The sequence below is a fragment of the Panthera leo genome, chromosome A1 (genome assembly GCF_018350215.1).
Source record: "Panthera leo isolate Ple1 chromosome A1, P.leo_Ple1_pat1.1, whole genome shotgun sequence".
In the NCBI taxonomy this organism is placed as follows: Eukaryota; Metazoa; Chordata; class Mammalia; order Carnivora; family Felidae; genus Panthera; species Panthera leo.
The window spans coordinates 83,126,336-83,149,591 of record NC_056679.1 but is presented as its reverse complement, the minus strand read 5'-3'; the positions used below and the strand labels follow the sequence as shown (position 1 = coordinate 83,149,591).

At 39.9% G+C, this 23,256-nt stretch overlaps 1 protein-coding gene across 3 annotated transcripts in view; it reads right to left on the bottom strand.

Moving 5' to 3' along the window:
* The window catches only part of LOC122215596 (ankyrin repeat domain-containing protein 26-like), a 140,040-nt gene that overhangs the window by 90,842 nt on the left and 25,942 nt on the right, over positions 1–23,256 (bottom strand). For all 3 annotated transcript variants that reach the window (XM_042931063.1, XM_042931074.1, XM_042931084.1), the window contains 6 exons: positions 22,299–22,371; positions 13,970–14,060; positions 10,064–10,100; positions 4,611–4,683; positions 1,604–1,664; positions 1,289–1,491 (listed from right to left, as the gene is read on the bottom strand). In XM_042931063.1, coding sequence (XP_042786997.1) covers positions 1,289–1,491; positions 1,604–1,664; positions 4,611–4,683; positions 10,064–10,100; positions 13,970–14,060; positions 22,299–22,371 — 538 coding nt within the window. The remainder of the gene's footprint in view (positions 1–1,288; positions 1,492–1,603; positions 1,665–4,610; positions 4,684–10,063; positions 10,101–13,969; positions 14,061–22,298; positions 22,372–23,256) is intronic.

Sequence of the window (23,256 nt, the reverse complement as noted above, 5' to 3'; positions counted from 1 at the left end):
CTCAGCTGGTTAAGCGTCCAACTTGATTTTGGCTCGTTATTCAAGCTCTGTGTTGGGTTTGACACTAGCAGCACAGAGCCTGCTTAGGATTCTCTCTCTCTCTCTCTCTCTCTCTCTCTCTCTGCCTCTGTCTTACTCTCTCTCTCTCTCAAAATACATAAACAGTTGAAAACTTAAAATTAAAAAAAGATAAATCAAAATGCAGAAAACATATTTCATATATTTTTTCTTTCAGAGTGTGGCAGATTAAGTGGCACCTGGGTGGCTCAGGCAGTTAAGCATCTTGATTTGGGCTCAGGTCGTCATCTCCCAAACCGGTTTGTGAGTCTGAGCTATGGGTCGAGCTCTGTGCTGACAATGAAGATCCTGTTTGGGATTCTCTCTGTCCCTCCCCTCTCTCCCTGTCCCTACCCTGCTTGCTCTCTCTCTCAAAATAAATAAATAAGCTAAAAAACAAAAAACAAATTCAGTGTTGCAGCTTCAAATTTAGTTTTTCATTTCACGGATAAAGAACCTTATTTACATCACCAGAAATTTTATTTAATGAAAAGAATAAATGATTATTTCCTCTCTTTCTACTCAAAAACACCTAAAATATACCAAGATTATACCACACGGCAAGTTACCTTAGAAACCCCAAGAAAGACAATAGCCAAAAAGTGAAAATTCGCAATCAACCTGGTATGGACTAAAACAGATTTCACTTTGCATTCCTTAGAAACACAGGTTTTGCTAAACTAAATCTAGGATATCACCTTTATTAAACTGAAAGGCAAGGGCAAAAATTTCTTTCGGTTCTTCACAGAAATCAGCTGTAAGTCATTCGGAAAAGTCTAAGCATTTTTTTGGTTGTTACCTGGCTTTTTTTTCTTAATTTCCACTTAAAATATTTCCTCCCACATTTTATAATTTAAAGAGCATCTGCTCTGCCTTAATCCCACTATTGCTGCTGTGATTTTATGATACTTTCTCTCAACTCTTCATACTTTAAGTTCATCTCGCCCTTCTAAAATGAATTCTTCCACTTCACCCCCCTCCTCATCTTCATATGCATCTAGCTATTCTTTCCAGCTGCCTTCTCCTTCTTTGCTTCCGTAAAGACATACCCGAGAATTGTCTACTCCCACCAAACTTTCTAAATTTCAATCCTGTACCTTCCTCTCTGTTGTCATTACACTGATTTCTATTATGATCTTGAGGACTTCCATTTCTTCCTAAGATCCTTTTCATCATTATAAGGAGCAAGAGGATGGTACGGGGTGGGGCAGTATAAAACAAAACAACTTACCTTTGCAAGACCAAGGACAGCTAACATTTTGAGAGAAGGTTTCAGAAGAGATTTAGATGATGGTAAAACAGGAAGAGGATCGCCATAAACTCTGACTGGTGTTTTGGAAAGAGTTTCAGCCATATCTTTATTTTCAGAATCAGGATTGTTGTCCTCAGATAAGGTTCCATCTTCTGGTTTCATAGTGCCACGTTTTGGTCTCACTTAGTAGAAAACAAAGTAAAGAGGACATGAAAATATCTGTAACTTCAAATTAGTGAATAACACAAGAATGGACAAGAATTAGTGAATCATACAAGTCTTCCAATAGCTTACTGTTTTTAATGAATTGCCAAGAAGAATGCAGGAGCTTTGCTATGCGTGATTTCGGGACATTCTAGAAAAGAATTAATAGCTTTAAGGATTACAAGAATCCAATTTGATAAAATCATTGTAATATTCACCATTACCAAATGAGCACCATTACACAAGGAACACAGGCTTTGGAATCATTCAAATGTAGATTCACATCTCAGTTATGCCGTTTACTATTTATTACCAGTCTCCATTTCCTTATGTGGTGAGGATTACAAGAGATCTCATAGGTAGTCCCAAATGTTATTCGCCGTACCTGTAACTGATTAATATCGGGTAAATACTTTACCAAAGTAACCTCAGATAAACAATGAACCCTAGGTAATTGAAAGCATGTTGAAAAAACTAACACTAAGAAATTTAAATATGTTATCTTGTGAAGTGTTTGCATGATTTAGACTGGCATGAACTATCTCTTGTAAGAGAAAATATACAAACGTACTCTTCAGTAGTATCTTATGTCGGTAAGTTGGAATTGCAAACAGTTTAAGTGGCTTCTGTTTCTCAAAACACTAAAGACAAATATGACTATTTAAATGTAGTTCCTTCTGGGACGCCTGGGTGGCTCACTCAGTTAAGTGACCAACTTTTCATGTCAGCTCAGGTCATGAACTCACGGTTAGTGGGGTTCAACCCACACATCGGGCTCTGTGCTGACAGCGAGGAACCTGCTTGAAATTCCCTCCTTTCCTCTCTGTCTGCCCCTCCCTACTAGCGCTTGCTCATTCTCTCTCTCTCTCCCTCCCTTTCCAAGAGAAATACAAACACTATAAAAATATTTTGCTCAGCTCCTTCCAAGAAAGAGAAAAAAGAATAATAAACCTTGTGGGGCAATGATTCATGGATGAAAACCACACACAGACAGTAGAATTCCATAACCAATATGTTGACAATGGAGTTGACAGAAAGTGATGTACTAAAAGAACAGACACTAAACAAATGTTTTCTGCAAGGAAATATTAGGGTAGGGGTAAACCATTAAAAAAGAGCATGGTGGTGGGAACACGTAGGTGGCTCAGTCAGTGCAGCGTCCAACTTCAGCTCATGAGTCATGGTCTCACAGTTTGTGGGTTTCAGCCCCACATTGAGCTCTGTGTTGACAGCTCGGAGCCTGGAGCCTGCTTTGGATTCTGTGTCTCCCTCTGTCTCTGACCCTACCCCGCTTGCACTCTGTCTCTCTCGTGCGCTCCAAAATAAATAAACTTAAAAACATCAAAAATATCTTTAAAAGCATGGGGGGAGAAGAGGAAAAAAGGAAAAAAAAAATGAGACATGACCAACCAATGAAGCATGAGCTTAAGACAAGGAAGAAAAGCAGAAATGTAAGAAAAATAAGATAAGTGGAAACAACATACATTTTTCAACAGGTACATAAGTAGGATTGGGAATATAGTATGAACAATAGTCTCTTTTAAACCTTTGAAAGATATATATATATATATATATATATATATATATATATATATATATATATATATATATATATATATAACCTATACGTAAAACAGAGGCTTTGATTCACAGTATATCCCTAATAATACGGACTTTTACCACACTACAGTTATCTGGTTATAAGTACTGTAATAAAGAATTTAATTTTTTTCAGTATAAAATAAATTGTTCAATTAGTGGCATCTATCACTTCCTAAAAGCTATAAATTATTACTAGACTAACAAAAGAACAGAAAAAGAGAGGTTCCTAACACATCAACATTCACTATGGAGAAAGAATTGGGAATGAGAATTCTAGGAAGAAATGGGAACCTTCAAAGGGTGTATGTAATGGGACACAGATGGGGTTAAACAATCAAAGGCTGAGGACTTTTTCTCTGCAATTCTAAGCTCACAATGGGAGGATACTAAAAATATACTGTAACCTTCTTTCTTATGTAACTCCTGATTTCCTCAATAGAATTCATTTGCGTGTATACATGTTAAACACTAAAACGGAATATAAACTGAAGCCTGACTTTTTAAATTCACATATTTAATTGTGATATATCAGGCGCATTTTGTTACTTTTCCAACTCCATTCTACGGAATTCCATTTCCCTACTCATTTATTCACATTCAAAAACTATGACATTGTTTCTTCCAAGCAAGACTTTATTCTAGGAGCTCCAGGAGTCAAACAACTGTGTTTCCTAACCTGCAGTAGCTTATGATTTAGGGGCTTTGAAATGAATATTTAAATAAGTATCAGATGTCTGAAACTTTAAATTTTAGAATCTGACACAAGGACTAGGAGGAGATAGTTTTCAAAGCTACAGTATGAAAGATTTCTGAAATTAGAAATTTGACAACTTGGCTATGAAGAGCCTCTGCTCATAGAGCTACTCTTTTCAGCAAACTACGTATTCTTCGGGGAGATGCACCATTTTACCTTACTCTTCATGGAGTTATTTCAAAACTACAGGGGAACACTTTTGTAACGTAAATGATGAGAAATAATGTAAACACCTAAATTTCTACATTTTCTAATATGATTTTAGTCTAAATGTAGAACAAAGGATAGAGCCAAAGGAAAATCCTGTATCTCACCAAAATTAAACTTCCCTGGGGCAGGGGGCAACCTACAATAGATACTTGGACCCAATCAGGTTTCATTTAGGCATGAGTATTATCAGTCATGTTACTATCACAGTAAGAATCCTTATCCTTAACCAAATGTCACATTTCCTCCAGTATGGGAAAGCTTTTCCTAATATAATTTGATGGTCATTATATATTTTCCAGCCCATTCTTTTATCAGCCTCCACCTGTAGGATTTACCAAAGTACAACAAAAGAAAAGAAAACACAGCAAAACATTCAACGCATCATGTATCTGTAAAGTGGTTTTTTTCTTGCTAACTTTCCATGACACACATAAAATGATGATACACAGGCTCCTCTTAAATTGTCAGAGTAAATAAGGGAGAAAACTCAATTCAGAGCAGGAAAGTGAGTTTCCCAGGAGAGTACTTTACCTTGGTACCAAAATGTAAGACTTGGCTAGATGATGTAGGCCATGAATCATCAGGACCAGGTTTGTCAGAAAGCCTTTAGAGCAAAAATATACAACAAAAACATGTTCATTTATTTTAAAAGAAAATTTAAAAAGTTAAGTGAAAGGTCACCTATCTGTGTATTAAACCACGATTCTTGGTATCATTAAAAGTTGGCCTCTGGTTTTTTCATTAAGTTTTATTTTAATTCCAGTAATAATAGCATCAAGTGTTATATTAGTTTATTAATATAGTGATTCACCAACTCCATACTCACCCCATGCTCATCATGACAAGGGCACTCTTTCATCCCCATCACCTCTTTCAGCCGTTACACCACTAACCTCCTCTCTGGGAACCATCTGTTTGTTCTCGGCAGTTAAGAGCCTATTTCTTGATTTGTCTCTCCCTTTTTTTTCTCCCTTTGCTCATTTCTTGTTTCTTAAGTGCTCATGATTAGCATCACATGGTATTTGTCTTTCCCTGATTTTCCTTAACATACTACTCTCAGTCTCCATCCAGGGCATTGAAATGGCAAGATTTCATTGTTTCATGGTTGAGTAATATTCCACTGTGTGTGTGTGTGTGTGTGTGTGTGTGTGTGTGTGTGTGTGTGTGTGTGTATACATATCCACACATATACATACATATAGGACTTCTCCTTCGTTCACTCATTTGTCCATGGACGCTTGCACTGGCTATTGGAAATAATGCTGCAATAAACACAGAGGTGCATGTGTCCCATGGAATTCGTGTTTTTGTATTATCTTGGGTAGTATCCAGTAGTTACTGGATCATAGGAGAGTTCTGTTATTAATTTTTTGAGAAACCTCCATACTGTTTTCCACAGGGGCCGCATTTGCATTTTCACCAACAGTGCAAGAGGTTTCCTTTGTCTCCACATCCTCGCAACACTTGCTTCTTGTGTCTTGGAGTGTAGTCATTCTGACAGGTGTGATGTGATATCTCGTTGTTCTTTTGGGGAGCATTTTTTCATGTGTCTGTTGACCAAATGTATATTCTCTTTGGAAAAATGTCTGGTTATGTCTTCTGCTCATTTTTAAACTGGGCTTTTTTGGAGGGGAGGATACTGACTCGTATCAATTTTTTATCATTTCTGGATACTAACCCTTTACCGGATTTGCAAAACATTTGCAAATATGTTCTCCCATCCCAGAGGATGCCTTTTAGTTTTGATGGTTTCCTTCACTGTACAAAAGCTTTGTAGGTTAATGTAGTCCCCATAGTTTATTCTTGCTTTATTTCCCTTGGCTCAGGAGAAATAACTAGTAAAATGTTGCTACAGCCAAAGTCAGAGAAATGACGGCCTGTGCTCTCTTCAAGGATTTTTTTTTTTATGGTTTCAAGTCTCACACGTAGGTCTGTAATTCATTTTGAGGTTATTTGTGTGTATGGTACAGAAATTGGCCCAGGTTCATTCTTTGGAATGTGGCTTGTCCGATTTACCCAACACCATTTGGTGAAGAGACTGCCTTTTCCCCACTGGATAGTCTTTCCTGTTTGTGGAAGATGAACTGACCATACACTGGTGGATTTATGTCTGGGTTTGCGGTTCTAGTCCACTGAGCTAGGAGGCTATTTTGTATGCCAGTACCCACCATACTGTTTGGATTACTACAGCTTTGGAATACAACTTGAAAGCTGAGGTTGCAATACCTCCAGTTTTCCTCTTTTGCAATACTGCTTTGGCCATTCAAGGTCTTTTGTGGTTCTATACAACGTTTAGGATTGTTTGTCTAGCTCTGTGACAAATGCTGTTGGTATGTTGACAGGGATTGCATGACATCTGTAGATGGCTTTGGGTAGTGTAGACACTTTAAAAATATGTATTCTTCCCATCTGTGAGCATCGGATGTCTTTCTCTTTCTTTCCGTCACCTTCAATTTCTTTCATCAGTGTTTTACGGTTTCCAGAGTACAGGTCTTTCACAATTTGGACCCTGTTTTAAAAAAGCTTTCAGTTCTCTATTTTGCCTCCACCTCTGCTAACCTGTGAAATCTCCAGGAAAGACCCAGTCTGAGTTTCCATAACCAAATGTGACAGGCAGGGAATGCTCTGAAATGGTTCAAAATTAAATGTATAAACGTTACCACAATGACTTCTCACCTCACATCTGTCAGAATGGCTCAGTTTCAACACACAGGAAACAACAAGGGTTGCTCAGGGTGTGGAGAAAAAACAACCCTTGTGCACCGGTCATGGGATGTAAATTGGTATCGCCACGGTGAAAGCCAGTATGGAGGGGCCTCAACAAATTAAAAACACAGATACCATAGGATCCAGTGATTCCACTACTGGGTATTTATTTACCTAAGGGAATAGGAAATACTAATTTGAAAAGATATATGCACCCCTATCTTTATTATAGCATTGTTTACAATAGACAAGATATGGAAGCAACCCAAGTGTCCACCAATACATGAAGAGACCACACACACACAAGCACATACACACACACAGACACACTCACACACACACACACACACACACACACACAATGGAATATTACGCCACTATAAAAGAGAATGAGATCTTGCCATCTGCAACATGATGGATATACCTAGATGGTTTGAGGCTAAGTGAAATAAGTCAGACAGAAAAAGACAAATCCTATATGATTTCACTTCTGTGTAGAATCTAAAAGGGGGAATAAATGAACAAACAGAGCAAAAGCAGAAACAGACCCATAAATGCAGAGATTTGACTCTTGCCAGAAGGGAGGGGAGGTGGGGGGATGGACAAAATGGGTGAAGGGGAGAGGGAAGTTCAGGGTTCCAGTTATAGAATGAATAAATCACAAGGCTCAAAGGTACAGCATAGGGAATCTAGTCAGTGGTATCGTAATAGCATCATACATTAACAGATGGGAGCTACCCTTATGGCGATCAGGGTGAAACATCTAGAGTTGTTGCATCACATATTACCTTGTGTGTCAGGTAGATCTCCGTTTAAGGAAACATATCAAAGTTTAGGTTTCTATGTTATGAGTGGTAGGACTAACTAGAGGTTGAAAGATTCAGAGTTCCCAAGGCCAACTTTGTTCCCACACTGGTCTTGCCTTATTTAGGTCCATAATAACTAGCAAGACATTCCAAGCCTTCAGGGGCATTCAGCTACCCAAGGAGGGAGACTGTGATCAAAATGGTCCTGGTCATTGTGCCTCTATTTCTCTATACACTGTCTGAATATTTTCTTCCCTATGAGCTCCCTACATCACTCCTACATCACTCTTCGGCACGGTTCTGTGGCATTCCCCACCCTTTCAATCTTTAGCCTATGAAGCCATACACTCCTACAACAAGGATGGGCTCAAGTGACCGAGGGTAGGAGCCATGTCCTGCTCCTGGAGAACAAGCGAATTGGGAGTCTCAGTCATCCACACAGTCACCTCAACATAGGCATGTTATCACCGATCCAGATGAAGCTCCCTTACTGATTTGACAAGTCAGTCCTACCCCTGCCCAGCCCTACAAGTACATGGGAAGGGCATCACAGATTTAGGAAAAGAGGTGGAGTGAGGAGACAGCTTGCCTTGGGCCATACATCTCTGATGTTCGGAATCTCCACCACCCACCCCCAATTCCTTGAGAGGATCTAAGCCATCCTCCCTCAGTTGGGGTGGAAGTAGGGGATATCTTATTTCTATTTGCTGTAAACAGACTCTTCCCAGCAGCTCAAATGATTTTTAATCTCTCTCATCAGAAAGTCTGAGGTATGCTCGCACCCTCAATGAAACCAACACACACAAAAGCAGAAACCTGGTCACGACCCTCTTGAACACTCTATTTGAATATGCCTTTCTAAACAACTCCCCGAATCCTGGGTCCTTCATTCCTGTCATTCACCTTTATCTCACTTGGCATAAACCCCCATATTCTGACATCTTTTCTCAATCTCTGATTCCTAACCAACTCAGTGTTGTTCTCCTTGAAACCTGGTCTCCTCTGCTAATTCGATTCTTACCCTCCTTCATTGTATTCATTAGACCCACTCCCCAGCTTTCTATTATTAAAACAGTTGCCTCCAAGATGAAGACAAAAAAGAAGGAAGAAAGGAAAGAAAGAAAGAAAACCAGAATTTAAATCTCATTTCTGTCACTTATCATATCCAAATAGGTCACTTCAATCTCTTTTGAGTTTCAAATTCTCCAGGGAAACAACCATTGGGCAAGGAGGTGAAACATAGGTTGACGTACCAGAGGGTGTTTTGAGGAATTAACCTCTGAGGTTCCCTAAATCTTGAGACTCTAAGTGCTTTTGATTTGGCCTCTGGAAAAATGGAGAGTCCTTAGCTGGCAGAAGTGGGAAAATTATTGGAAAAAAAAAAAAAAAAAGAAAGAAATACCAAGGAAACCAGAGAAGAAAGTCAAAAGGCAAAAACACAGTACAAAAAAGTCATGGGGGAAAAAAAAACTCCAAAAAAACCCAAAAAGCTTCCTAGAACTAGACAAGGGTACTAGCCCAAAGGGAAACCAGCCGGGGAACTTAGGCAACAGAGAATCATATAGCAATATCCTCGAAATAGAGGCTGAATTTAATTAATGTAACATGGTCTACAACTAGATATCCTTCCCTTACAGAAAACTCATTTGTCTCAAGAAGAGGGGATACCACTACATCTAAGGAGCTGCCTGACGACATCTTGCTTATTATGTAAAAGCCTTGACACCATGGCCATGGCTGGCATCCACCCTAAAATCTCGGACGGTAAAAACAAGGGACTAGTTACCACTGCACTAATGACTTTTGTTAGCACTAGTGGTCAAATATATGAGGCCCAATGCTTGGACTAATCTGGGTTCTTAAGAAAACCCTAAATTTGGGTTCCGACACCATTACCTTTGACATTCTGAGTTGATCTGCCCTAGGATCTGTATCTTCATCTCAGTGCTGCTGAGGAACCAGAGAATGGATGTGGAAGCTTCACGGGCTGATGGGCAAAGCCCAACAGCTACCCATTAACTATGGAATCATGGTCGAGTCTTCAACCTCCCTGAACCACAGTTGCGAAAGTAATAAAAAGTAGGCTACAATAACACAGCTACTTTGCAAAGCTATACAATGACTATATAACTGAACAGATGTTACCCATAGGATATAGTGTCTAGTCCAGGGTAGAACACGCAACAACTGCTTTTGTTCTCTGCGTTCCCTTAGGAGACACATAATTTTCAATTCATTCATTCCCTTTCCTTTCCTTTCATTATCCGTTTCATTTCATTTCATTCCTTTATACTTTGAGAGTGAGTGCACACAGAAATCGGGAAAGATATCCCAAGGAGGCTGTCAGCGCAAAACCCGACGTGGGGCTTGAACTCACAAACCTGAGTTGAAATCAAGAGTCACACCCTTAACCGACTGAGCCACCCGGGTACCCCAGCAAATGTCATTTTTACAAATCCATAAAAATCCTACCTGGTTACAGAGTCTCCCTCAGCCTTCTCATCTGATCCTAAAGAAGAAAGCAAAATACATGTTAAATCAACAATCGAAAAATAGAGGAAATTACAAGTGTACGGCTTATGATTTGTTAAAAAGTATTGCTTTGGGACCACAGCTGGAAACCACACTACACTGAATGGTAATCATACCATTCGTAGGCTTAAAGCACTAAGAAATCTTACTTTCTCCTCTATATTGACCAAAAGCAAGAATGGGTTTTATCAGAATTTGACAGCTACAGGTGAACTGATGTTTACAATGGCCATCACTGACCGACTCTATGGCACTGGAGGAAACTGGTATCGTTAGGAGAATGATTATCATGAGCTGACAATGTCAGACTGAAACTAGCATGATTTTTCTGGACTTCCACTACTAGAGGAGTTGAAAGAGAGTACCTTTAGTTTGCTGTAACACGGCAGAACTTCCCCAGCTCTTCAGCAGACACTCTTCAGTTTTAGGAGGAAACACCCCCTCACAAAGTGTGCTCTATAGCTACTGTACTTTGCAGCATGGCCAAACCATAGCAAGCAGACGCTCCGTGGCCTTATTTCCAATGGCAAGGTAACAAGGAAAGATTTGGCATTCCAGTTTGATAAAGTTCTAACCTCTGGAGACTGTCTCCTTCCATTGCTAGAGAGTCTATCTAGACCCACCGCACATCACAGAGGAGGAGGATCCCAATGTGAGTGCTGTGTAGTGGTTCATGATGTCATTTTTCTCAACCCTCCCCATTAGGTGACACACATCTAGAGAAATCATACTTTTTTTCATGGAAGGCAGAGGTCATCAGATCCTCTACTGATGAGCAACTAAACAAAACAAAGGGCAAAGAATATCTTGAACGCCTACATTCAATTACCAGGATATTTTCACTTTCTAAACATTCAAAGACATCCACTCTATGATTCTAACACCTGGACACCTGGAAAGAGCAAGGCTATGGAGCTAAGGGTTGGGGTCAATGTAGGGAGAAACGGGCACAGCACAGAGGACTTTTAAGGCAGTGGAACTCTTTCACACGATACCACAAAGGTGGACTCACATCATTACACATTTGTTAAAACTCATAGAATGTATAACACCAAGGCTGAACGTTAATGCAAATTAGAGACTTGGTCTCAAAATGAAGAGTCCGTGTCCATAGAAAATGCACCACTGTTGTCAGGGTGCCTGGGTGGCTCAGTTGGTTCAGCGTCCAACTCTGGATGTGAGCTCAGGTCATGATCTCACCGTTCATGGGATCAAGTCCTGCATCAGGCTCTGTGCTGACAGCACAGGATTTTTTCCCCCCTCTCCCTCTGCCCGTTGGCTACTCACACGCATGCATGCTCTCTCGCTCAAAACTAAACCAAGGAACTGAAAAAAAATAATCCTACTAAAAACGGACCACTGTCGTGCAAGATGTTAACAACAGGGGAGGCTAGGCGTGTACGGGAGCATGGTATGGTATATGCAGACTCTCTGTACTTCCTATTATATTTTGCTGTGAACTTAAAACTGATGAAAAAATCAGGCTTATTAAATGTATGAAACAACAAAAGCAACAAAATATGGTATCCATTGTAGCTACTCTTAGCATATACTAACTCACGATACAGTCCTCTTGAACATTAAAATAGAGATCAAAGTAACACAAAAGGGGTACTGTCTCCCATTTGGAAGTATATGAAAATACATAAACAAAACACAAAAATACAACAGTTATTTGTATACGTAGGCAAGAAAACAATTGATGAATATGACCCAAAAACTTATACCTATAAACAAGGGTTCAGCACCATAGGAATCACACCTGGGTTTTCCATATAATTAAGAGATTTTCATTCTCATTTTAAATCAAAAATCATCATGTTGATCACACCTAAGAATCATAATGAAAGCTTAATCCCATAAAAAAAGATTATAATGACCTAATATGGCCCTCCCTAGTAATTTTTGTACAAATACCCACTTCATATGGATGATGAAACTGAAAGCAGTACCATGGTAACCATCATGTTACTTGCTAGTAAAATAAAATTTGAAGACACCACCAAAAATGACGTCAGGGCTATAATTCCTATGCAGAACAGATTTCATCCAGCAGGCCAAAGATGGCTACCCTCAGAACATCCTACTTGAGTGACTGGCCCTTGGTGGTTCCCTGGGATCTTGGATTTAAGGAGGGTTCCCACCATTCCCTAGCTGTTTAAGAGTGGTTCACTGTGCCTAAGTGCTGGTACAATCAATGTGCTTAAGGCTGTACACTTGATTTCCTTGGTGGAAACCTGGAATTTTGGGACATGCTAAGGAGAAGATGCCTATGTGGTTAGCATTTGATGAAAACCTCGGGCACTGAGTATCCATAAGCCTCGTACTGGCAGGCAACATTTCACTTGTGCTGTCCTAATTTCATGCTGGAGGAATTTAGCACATCCTGCTAACTCCATAGAGAAAGGATTCCTGGAAGCCTGCGCTTGGTTTCCTCTGGCCTTCACCCCATGCACCATTGCTCGGTGCTGATTGGCCTTACTTGCCTGTCCCCATACCAATCCACACGCATGGCTACAACTATATGCTGAGTCCTGTGAGCTCTTCTAGTGAATAATCAAATCTGGGTGTCATTGGGATGCCTCTAACACAACTGCATTATATGAAATTTTATTATTTGGGTTGATGTCTTACACGTGGTTACAGTCAGAAGGTCATGTCACAGAATACCTTTCCTGGAATCTCTTTTCTTGGTATTGGCCTTGAAAATTCCTACATCCCTATAGATCCATTTGAAGAAAGGTTTAAAAGGAATAGATGAAATCATGATGTCAGAAATTGTGAAACAAGCAACAATCTTATTTTACTCCGAAAAAAAAAAAAATAGACAGAGAGAGAGAGAGAGAGAGAGAGAGCGAACCCTGGTGATTGCCCCTATGTTCTACCATATAAAAGTTCTCTGAAATATGAAAAATCAGTTAATTTTCTCCAACTAACTAGGACTTAGTCCATTTTTCTGGCAGATAGGAATCAAAGAAGTACCAGGGATCATTCTACAACAATCAGAACTATCAGACAGAATATGAAAGCATACTACTGATTATAGTGTTTTTTTGTTTCTTTTCCTTATTTTCCTAGAACATTAAAAATATAGTTCACTTATTAAAGGCAGTTATTGCCAAAATAATCAAAAGTCACAAATACGGCATCCAAAATGTCAGATGAGTTATCTTGATGTCTCCCTATCTGACCCTCCTTCCAATTCTCTTATTTTGCCCTAATTGATTCTACCGTATGAAGTACCCCCATTTTATATGGCATTAACGTATATACATTTATCGCTGACTACAAATGCTTATGTTCATCCATGGTAGTTAGGACATATCTCTGCATCACCAGCTAGGTCAGTCCTTAATGTCTTGCCAACAGTGAGGATAACAGTAAGAGTGGGAACACTTGGGGATACGACTCTGACAAATTCTGGTACGAGAAGCTCACCTGATAGTGTTGCTGCATTTCAAATCGTCTGCTCTTCCCTCTAAAGTACTAGTGTATTTTACCACCTTCCAGTAGAAACACAATACACACCGGCTTACTTTCCTTCATTTACTCCCTGTAGTCTCGGCCATTCACATCATTCCCTCTTTGGCTCTTCTCTTCTTTCCTGAGGCTCCTTAGGCCTTCCAGTATCTTGAAAGGGAACTAGTCATTTAGCTCCTTTGGTGGCACTCTCAATTTAATCTGTTGCTGGCACCACATACGATATGCAACTTATCTCCTTTTCACATCTCTTTCTCTTTCCTATGCACTTAACAGGACGTTTTCTTTACATATTAGAATATATCAGTATTCCTGTTTTAAATCAACATTCTGTCAAATGACCTTTGCATAAAATACAGTTCTTACCTTCTACTTGTCCATTTAATATACTTTGCCCTTTCTGATCCACAGCTCCAGAGAAATGAGGAACATATTTGTTGGGCTTCTCAGGCATACTCTGTTAAAAGTAGCATCAGTAATGAGTTGCGTGAAGACTGCATAAGCCTTTTCCAAGAAAATATCTGAATTTATGACTTAAATAACAATCAGACTTACAAATAAGAAAAACGTATTGAACACCAAAACCTTTAAATACCAAACCTCATATACGCTCTCTTGATTCAGCGTACCATTGAATCTTCATTTGGCTATGGACTCTCTAAACTGATCACGGAAGGCCAGAATAAGTACTTTCAAAGGCAGAAGCCTGACTTGTATGCAGATTTCAAAAAGGAACTAACAAAACACCTTCCTTTGCATTCCTGACCAAAATAAAAGGACATTTGAAATAAGTTTTGAAACAAATTCTTTAAAAGTGTACTTGCTATAAATGAAAACTACTTCTAATAAAATGGCAGACATTTGTTTCAGTGTCAATTCATACCTCACATGATCAGAAACTTTGGAGTATATCATGTTGAGTATCAACAAAACACTGTTGTAGCTGCTGCTTCGTTTAGGTAAACAAAGGCTTGACCTTTTTCTGGACGAAAGAAGGGTTGGATCGAATGGCAAAGTAGTAAGAAAAACTTTTCTTAAAATCATGGTGAACTAGTAGCAAAAAAATATGTAGATATAGGTATGGAACTCTTCAGAATGTGTAGTAAGCATTCAAACGGCAAGTATAAGAACATTTATGTCTTAGTCACCTAAAATGTGCCAAGCACTCATTTCACTATGCACCTTTTCGTTTTTACACACAACAATAATAATGATTATGATGGTGGAGTGGGTCTTCCTACTTCTTGGTCACTCTAAGACATTGGAGTAAAATGATGATCCGTGGTCCTCTCCGTCCAGAATGTCCCTCGCCACGGTCTACACGACTGGTCCTTCTCATCTTTCACTTGGCACCTTTTGCCACCCTCAGATCTTTTCTGACTACCAAAATTCCCACTCCCACTCTCATCGTCATCCTCACTGCAAATGCCCCCAATGTTCTCTCAACTAACATTGTCCATTTCCTATCGATGAAGCCTTTATAGTCACTTATAATGGATTGCTGTCGACTTACTTTTCTGCTCCGACCACAACAACCTAAACCCTCCCCTTGTACACTCAGTAGCTAACTGCTTGGTACGTACTCAGTATACAAGGACCAATTAATTAAGGTCAAAACATTTACACTAATCTCACTGAGTAGATCTCAAAAGTACCAAATCACTATACTGTTGACCCTTGAACAAAGCAAGGGTTACGGGCTCTGATGGCCATGCACTCGAAAATCCACAAATATCTTTTGAAACCTCAAAACCAAATCAAAAAAACCCAAAATTACTACTGAATTTCCTACTTTAAAAGCAATAACACTTAAAAATCAAAAAAGTATATATGTATTGAAAACCAGAACATTAAAGCAGAAGCGCTTGTATATGCTCTCTAGGTCTCATCTACCTTTTCGGCCTCATTTGGCCATTGACTCTGTAAACTGAGCATGGAAAGTCAGGGTTAGGATAACGGAATGCTGAGCTTACCAACAATAGACACAGTCGATTAATGCATGTTTTCCCTGTTATATGTATTACATACTGTATTCTTACACTATAAACTAAAGAAAAGGTTACTAAGAAAATCGTAAAAAAAGGGGTGCTGGCTGGCACTGTCAGTTCAGGGTCAGGCTCAGGTCATGACCTGAGTTCAACGCTGGCAGTGTGGAGCCTGATGAAGATTCTCTCTCTGCCCCCGCTTCCCTACTCACGTGCTCTGTCTTCTCTCTCTCTCACAAAATAAATAATTAAAAAAAAGAAAAACAAGACGAAAAAGAAAATCATAAGGAAGAGAAAATATGTTTACAGGATGGTAGTGTATTTATTGAAAAAAATCTGTATGTATGTGGACTCCCACAGTCCAAACCCATCTTGTTCAAGGGTCAAATGTATACCTATATGATGTCTCCACTAAGAGTTTACTGGAACTTATTATAGCCCCAAATGAGAAAATCAAAAACGCATTCTAACTTTGCCATTCTTTTCTGGACACTAGGGCCATTTTATTGGCCTTCGAACATCTTCCCATTGAAAACAAGCATTCTTGGGGGGCCTGGGTGACTTAGTCGATTAGGCACCCAACTTTGAAATTGTGAAAAGGAAAGTAAAAGGTGGAGGGAGGAGTTAAGATGGCAGGGGAGGGGATCAGAATTTCCCTTGTGCCTCAAACACAGCAGTATTGAGGTCACAACACTTGCAATACCAGGAATACAGGAGGCAGAGGGACAGAAAAATCTCCACAGGTGCAAAGTGACAGCTTGGAGGGACAGAAGGGTGTGTATGTGAATTGGGAGAAATAAAATGGGCAGCACAGGCATGGAGTGGGGGAAGCCCTTTGGTGGAGAAACGAAAGGAAGGTAGAGAGAGAGGCTGTGGGAAGTGCATTTGGATATGAGAAAGCCTGTCCGGACCACAGACCAAGGAGAGATCCAGAGGGCCAGTTTCTACTTTGCAAAACAGCCTTAGAGGCTAAAAAACAGGATTTTCAAGGTTGCCAGACTTTCTCTAGACCAGAGCTACCACCTCCCATGCCTGGTGGGGAGGGAGCCGCCCCTAGGCTTGGTAGCAATCTCAGGGCTACACTGGGAGAGAACACCTTGAGTTTGGTGGAAAGGGGAGGTATTGCCCTGCCCAAGGGAAAAAGACCATGCAGGCACGAGCCAGAGGCCTTCTGTCCACTGGGCAGAGTGGCGCAACTCCACTACCAGGTCCGAGCAAAGCGGGATCCTACAGGGTTTTGAATCCCAGCTCAGTGCTCAGGTGGCACAGGGGACTGTGCAGCAAGGCAAGCCGGCTCCCCAGGCTATTCCGTGAGGACAGCCTAAACAGTGAGTCTTGAGACACCTCGTGTGGGGAGGAGAGATTGGGGTGTCGCCATTTCTCTCCCCATGACCAACATCGTGGGGCTTCAGGGAATGGACAGTGAGCCTCCGTGGAGGCAGGCCCATTACACCGACCCTGGCTCTCTGTGCCTCGTAACTGCTTCTCTGTAGGAGTGAGACTGACACTGATGGGACCACACAGCCCCTCCTCTGGACCAGCACAGCCACCAGTCCCAGGCACCAATAGACAACTCTCCTCCGGTTTTCTATCTTAGTTTCTTTGTTTGTTTGTTTGTTTTCATTTGAGTTATTATTCTTTTGTCTTTCCTTTTCTTTTTTAATGTTTATTTCTCTATTTTGAGAGAGAGAGTGAGTGATCAAGCAGAAGAGATGCAGAGAGAGGGAGAGAGAGAGAATCCGAGCAGGATCCATGCTCTCACTGCAGAACCTGATGGGGGTTTCGAACCCACCAACAGCGACAACATGACGTGAGCCAAATTCAAGAGTCGGACGCTTCAGCTACTGAGCCACCCAGGCGCCCATCTTTTCTTTCCTTTGCTTTCCCTTTCTTCTCTTTTCCCTTTTTTCTCTTTCTACTCTGCTCTTACTTCTTCTCCCTTTGGAAACAGCCTAGGAGTCTCGAGTTGACGTGGGTCAAAGCCAATTATATATCTACATATATCTATTTATCTTAATATATACCTATATATCTATATTTAGATATACCTAGATATAGATATAGATATAGATATAGATATAGATATAGATATAGATACAGATATAGATATAGATACAGATATATATTTTTTACTTTGTTCTTCTGTTCTGGTTCTTTGTTTGTTTGATTGCGCATTTTCTCTATAGTTTTCTAGATCACCTTCTTCATTTTCCTCCCTCTCTTTCTGGAGTAAGCCCTATAGCTCCTTAGAGTCACTGCTTGGTCTTTTTTTCCATTCCAGTCATTTCTCTTTTTGTTTGGGCTAAGGATTCTTCACCACCTTCTTCTCCTTGTTTCCAGGATTACTTCAACAAACAAATCAAAGCCCATCAGGTGGAGGGCCCAAACCGCCACTCCAAGTAGCGAGAACAGCAGCCAAAGACGCACCGAAAGAGTGCACACAACACACTCCAAAACACATTTGTTCAACTGCCAGGCCCTGGACAGTATAGGAGCTCCTTTTAATATAGTAGTACTCGCAGGTGTGGGACAGAGAACAAGCTATTCAAACACATAAAGGGCAGGAATCTAGCCAAAACGACGAAATCGAAGAATTCTGCTCAAAAAAAATTCCGGGAAGAAAGGACAGCCAGTGAAGTGCTCAAAAGAGACAGAAACAATATGTGTGAGCACATTTTAGGAATGACACTCATAAGACGCATAGTTGTGCTTGAAACCACGCATAGAAGACAGCAGACAATCTACTGCTTCAGAGATCAAGGACCTAAGGAATCGTCACGATGAATGCTGAAAATGAAATGGTGTAAAGGAGATACAAAGTAAACTAGATGCAGTGACAGCAAGGATGGGAGAAGCAGCAGACAGAATCGGTGAAACAGAAGATACAATTGTGGACAAAGATGAAGCAGAGAAAGGAAAGGAAGGGAATGACTAGATCACGAGGCAGGTACTAGAGACCTACGTGATTCGGTGAGATGAAATATTAGCCACATCCTAGGAGTCCCAGAAGAAGAAGAGTGAGAGAAAGGGGCAGAAGGTTTGTTTGAACAACGTATAGCTGGGAGCTTCCCTCATCTGGGGAAGGAAATGGTCATCCAAGTCCTGGCGGCACAGAGAATTCCTTTCCAAATCAACAAACCCAGGTCAACACCACGACATGCCATAGCGAAACTGGAAAACTACAAAGATAAGGAGAGGATTCTGAAAGCAGCTAGGGACAAACGGGTCTTATTCGACAAGGGAAGACACATAAGGGTAGCAGCAGACCTGTCCAAAGAAACTTGGCAGGGCAGAAGGGAGGGGTAGCAAACGGTCAGTGTGCTGAATGAGAACATATGCGGCGAAGAATCCCTTCCCCAGCAAGGCTGTCATTTAGAATAGAAAGAGAGAGAAAAGCTTTCCCAGACAAACAAAACCTAATGGAGTTCATCACCACGAAACCAGCCCTGCAGGAGATCCTAAGGGGCGAGTCTGTGAGTGGAAAGCAGCAGAGACTACAAAGGACCAGAGGCCTCACCAAAAGCATGAAACCTTCAGATAACACAATGACACTAAATCCATATCTTTAACTAATCACTCTGAGTGTGAATGGACTCAATGCCCCAATCAAAAGACACCGGGAATCAGAATGGATAAAACACAAAACAAAACCAAACAACAAGATCCATCTATATGTTGTCAGCAAGACACTGATGTTAAACCCCAGGACACTTCCAGATTCAAAGTGAAGCTATGGGGAACCACCTATCATGCTACCAGAAGTCAAAAGAAAGCTGGAGTCGCCACACTTCCACCAGAAAGACTAGATTTTAAACCAGAGACTGTAGTAGCAGATTCAGAAGGGCATTGGATCATAATTAAGGGGTCTATCCATCAAGAGGAGCTAACAATTGCAAATGTTTATGGCCCCAGAGTGAAACGCCCACACATATGAATCGATTAATCACAAACATGATTAAGTGTATACATACAAATACCATGATTGTAGACGACTTTAAGACTCCACTCATGGCAACAGGCGGGTCGTCAAGGCAGAAAATCAGTAAGGAAACACAGATCCAATGTGTCATTGGACAAGATGTATTCAGATATACATAGATATATATTGGCCTAATATATACATTTATATACATGGATATCAACACCGATATATTAAGATCTTTTCATCCAACAGCAGTAGAATGCACATTCTTCTTAAGTGCACATAGAACATTCTCCAATGTCTCCAAGTGACATCCTGGGTCACAAAACAGCCCTCCACAAATATAAAAGGACTGAGATCATACCTTGCATATTTTCAGATCACAGCAACGAGCACTTGCTCATTCTTTCTCTCTCTCCCTCCCTTCCCAAGAGAAATACAAACATTACAAAAACATTTAGCTCAGCTCCTTCCAAGAAAGAGAAAAACAAGAATAATAAACCTTGTGGGGCAATGAGTCCTGGATGGAAACCACACACAGACAGTAGAATTCCATAACCAATATGTTGACAATGGAGTTGACAGAAAGTGATGTACTAAAAGAACAGACACTAAAGAAATAGTTTCTACAAGGACAAATTAGGGTAGGGGTAACCATTAAAAAAGAGCCTGGTGCGGGGAACACGTATGTGGCACAGTCAGTTCAGCATCCACCTTCAGCTCATGAGTCATGATCTCACGGTTTGTGGGTTTCAGCCCCACGTTGAGCTCTGTGTTGACAGCTCGGAGCCTGTAGCCTGCTTTGGATTCTGTGTCTGCCCCTAACCCGCTTACACTCTGTGTCTCTCTCTGTCTCAAAAATAAATAAACTTTAAAAAACTTTTTAAAAATACCGTAAAAAGCATGGGGGTTGAAGAGGGAAAAAGGAAAAAAAAAAAATAATAACATGTGACCAATCAATCAAGCATGAGCTTAAGACAAAAAAGAAAAGGAAAAATGTGAGCAAAGGAAGGTAAGTGGAAACAACATACATTTTTCAACAGGTACATAAGTAGGATTGGGAGTATACTATGAACAATAGTCTCTTTTAAACCTTTTAAAGATATATGTCTCTATATATATGTGTGTGTGTGTGTGTGCGTGTGTATGTATATATATATATATATATATATATATATATATATATATATATGTGTGTGTGTGTGTGTGTATAAGTGTAAATGTATATGTGTATATATGCATATATTATATATATCTCTATCTATATCTATCTAACTATATCTATATCTATATCTATCTATCTATCTATACAATATTTACGTAAAAGAGAGGCTTTGATTCACAGTATATCTCTAATAATACTGACTCTTATCACTCTACAGTTATCTGGTTATAAATACTGGAATGAAGAATTTAATTTTTTTCAGTATAAATAAATTGTTCAATTCCTGGCATCTATTGCTTCCGAAGGGCTAGAAATTATTACTAGACTAAGAAAAGAACAGAAAAAAGAGAGGTTCCTAACACGTCAACATTCACTATGGAGAAAGAATTGGGAATGAGAATTCTAGGAAGAAATGGGAACCTTCAAAGGATGTATGTAATGGGACACAGATGGGGTTAAACAAACAAAGGCTGAGGACTTTTTCTCTGCAATTCTAAGCTCACAATGGGAGGATACTAAAAATATACTGTAACCTTCTTTCTTATGTAACTCCTGATTTCCTCAATAGAATTCATTTGCGTGTATACATGTTAAACACTAAAACGGAATATAAACTGAAGCCTGACTTTTTAAATTCACATATTTAATTGTGATATATCATGCGTATTTTGTTACTTTTCCAACTCCATTCTACGGAATTCCATTTCCCTACTCATTTATTCACATTCAAAAACCATGACATTGCTTCTTCCAAGCAAGACTTTATTCTAGCAGCTCCAGGAGTCAAACAAGTGTGTTTCCTAACCTCCAGGAGCTTATCAAGATTTAGGGGCTTTGAAATGAATACTGAAATAAATATCACATGTCTGAAACTTTAAATTTTAGAATCTGACACAAGGACTAGGAGGAGATAGTTTTCAAAGCTAGAATAGGAAAGATTTCTGAAATTAGAAATTTGACAACTTGGCTATGAAGAGCCTCTGCTCATAGAGCTACTCTTTTCAGCAAAATACGTATTCTTCGGGGAGATGCACCATTTTACCTTACTCTTCATGGAGTTATTTCAAAACTACAGGGGAACACTTTTGTAACGTAAATGTTGAGAAATAATGTAAACACCTAAATTTCTACATTTTCTAATATGATTTTAGTCTAAATGTAGAACAAAGGATAGAGCCAAAGGAAAATCCTGTATCTCACCAAAATTAAACTTGCCCGGGGCGGGGGGCGGGGGGGCAACCTACAATAGATACTTGGACCCAATCAGGTTTCATTTAGGCATGAGTATTATCAGTCATGTTACTATCACAGTAAGAATCCTTATCCTTAAGCAATGTCATATTGCCTCCATTATGGAAAAGCTTTTCCCAATATAATTTGACGGTCATTATATATTTTCCAGCCCATTCTTTCATCAGCCTCCACCTGTAGGATTTACCAAAGTACAACAAAACAAAACAAAACATTCAACGCGTCATGTATCTGTAAAGTGGTTTGTTCTTGCTAACTTTCCATGACACACATAAAATGATGATACACAGGCTCCTCTTAAATTTTCAGAGTAAATAAGGGAGAAAACTCAATTCAGAGCAGGAAAGTGAGTTTCACAGGAGGGTACTTTACCTTGGTACCAAAATCTAAGTCTTGGCTAGCTGATGTAGACCATGAATCATCAGGAACAGGTGTGTCGGAAAGCCTTTAGAGCAAAAAAAATACAACAAAAACATGTTCATTCATTTAAAAACAAAATTTTAAAAAGTTAAGGGAAAGGTCAAGTATCTGTTTATTCCACGAAGTTTCTTGGTATCATTAAAAGTTGTCCTCTGGTTTCCTCATTAAGTTTTATTTTAATTCCAGTAATAGCAACATCCAGAGTTATATTAGTTTAAGTTGTACAATATAGTGATTCACCAACCCCATACTCACCCCGTGCTCATCATGACAAGGGCACTCCTTCATCCCCATCATCTCTTTCATCCCTCCCACCACTCACCTCCTCTCCACAACCATCCGTTCCTTCTCTGCAGTTAAGAGCCTATTTCTTGGTTTGTCTCCCCTTTTGTTTCCTCCCTTTGCTCGTTTGTTGTTTCTTAAGTGCTACATGAGTAAAATCATATGGCATTTGTCTTTCCCTGACTTTGCTTACCATACTACACTCAGGCTCCATCCAGGTGATTGCAAATGGCAAGATTTCATTGTTTTATGATTGAGTAATATTACAGTGTGTGTGTGTGTGTGTGTGTGTGTGTGTGTGTGTATGGATATACATATACACACACACACACATACATCCATATAGGGCTTCTTCTTCGTTCACTCATCTGTCAATGGACACTTGCGCTGGCTGTTGGAAATAATGCTGCAATAAACACAGGAGTGCATGTGTCCCGTGGAATTCGTGTTTTTGTATTCTCTTGGGTAGTATCCAGTAGTGCAATTAATGGATCATAGGAGAGTTCTGTTTTTAATTTTTTGAGGAACCTCCATACTGTTTTCCACAGGGGCCGCACCCATTTGCATTTCCACCAACGGTGCAAGAGGTTTCCTTTGTCTCCACATCCTCACAAACACTTGCTTCTTG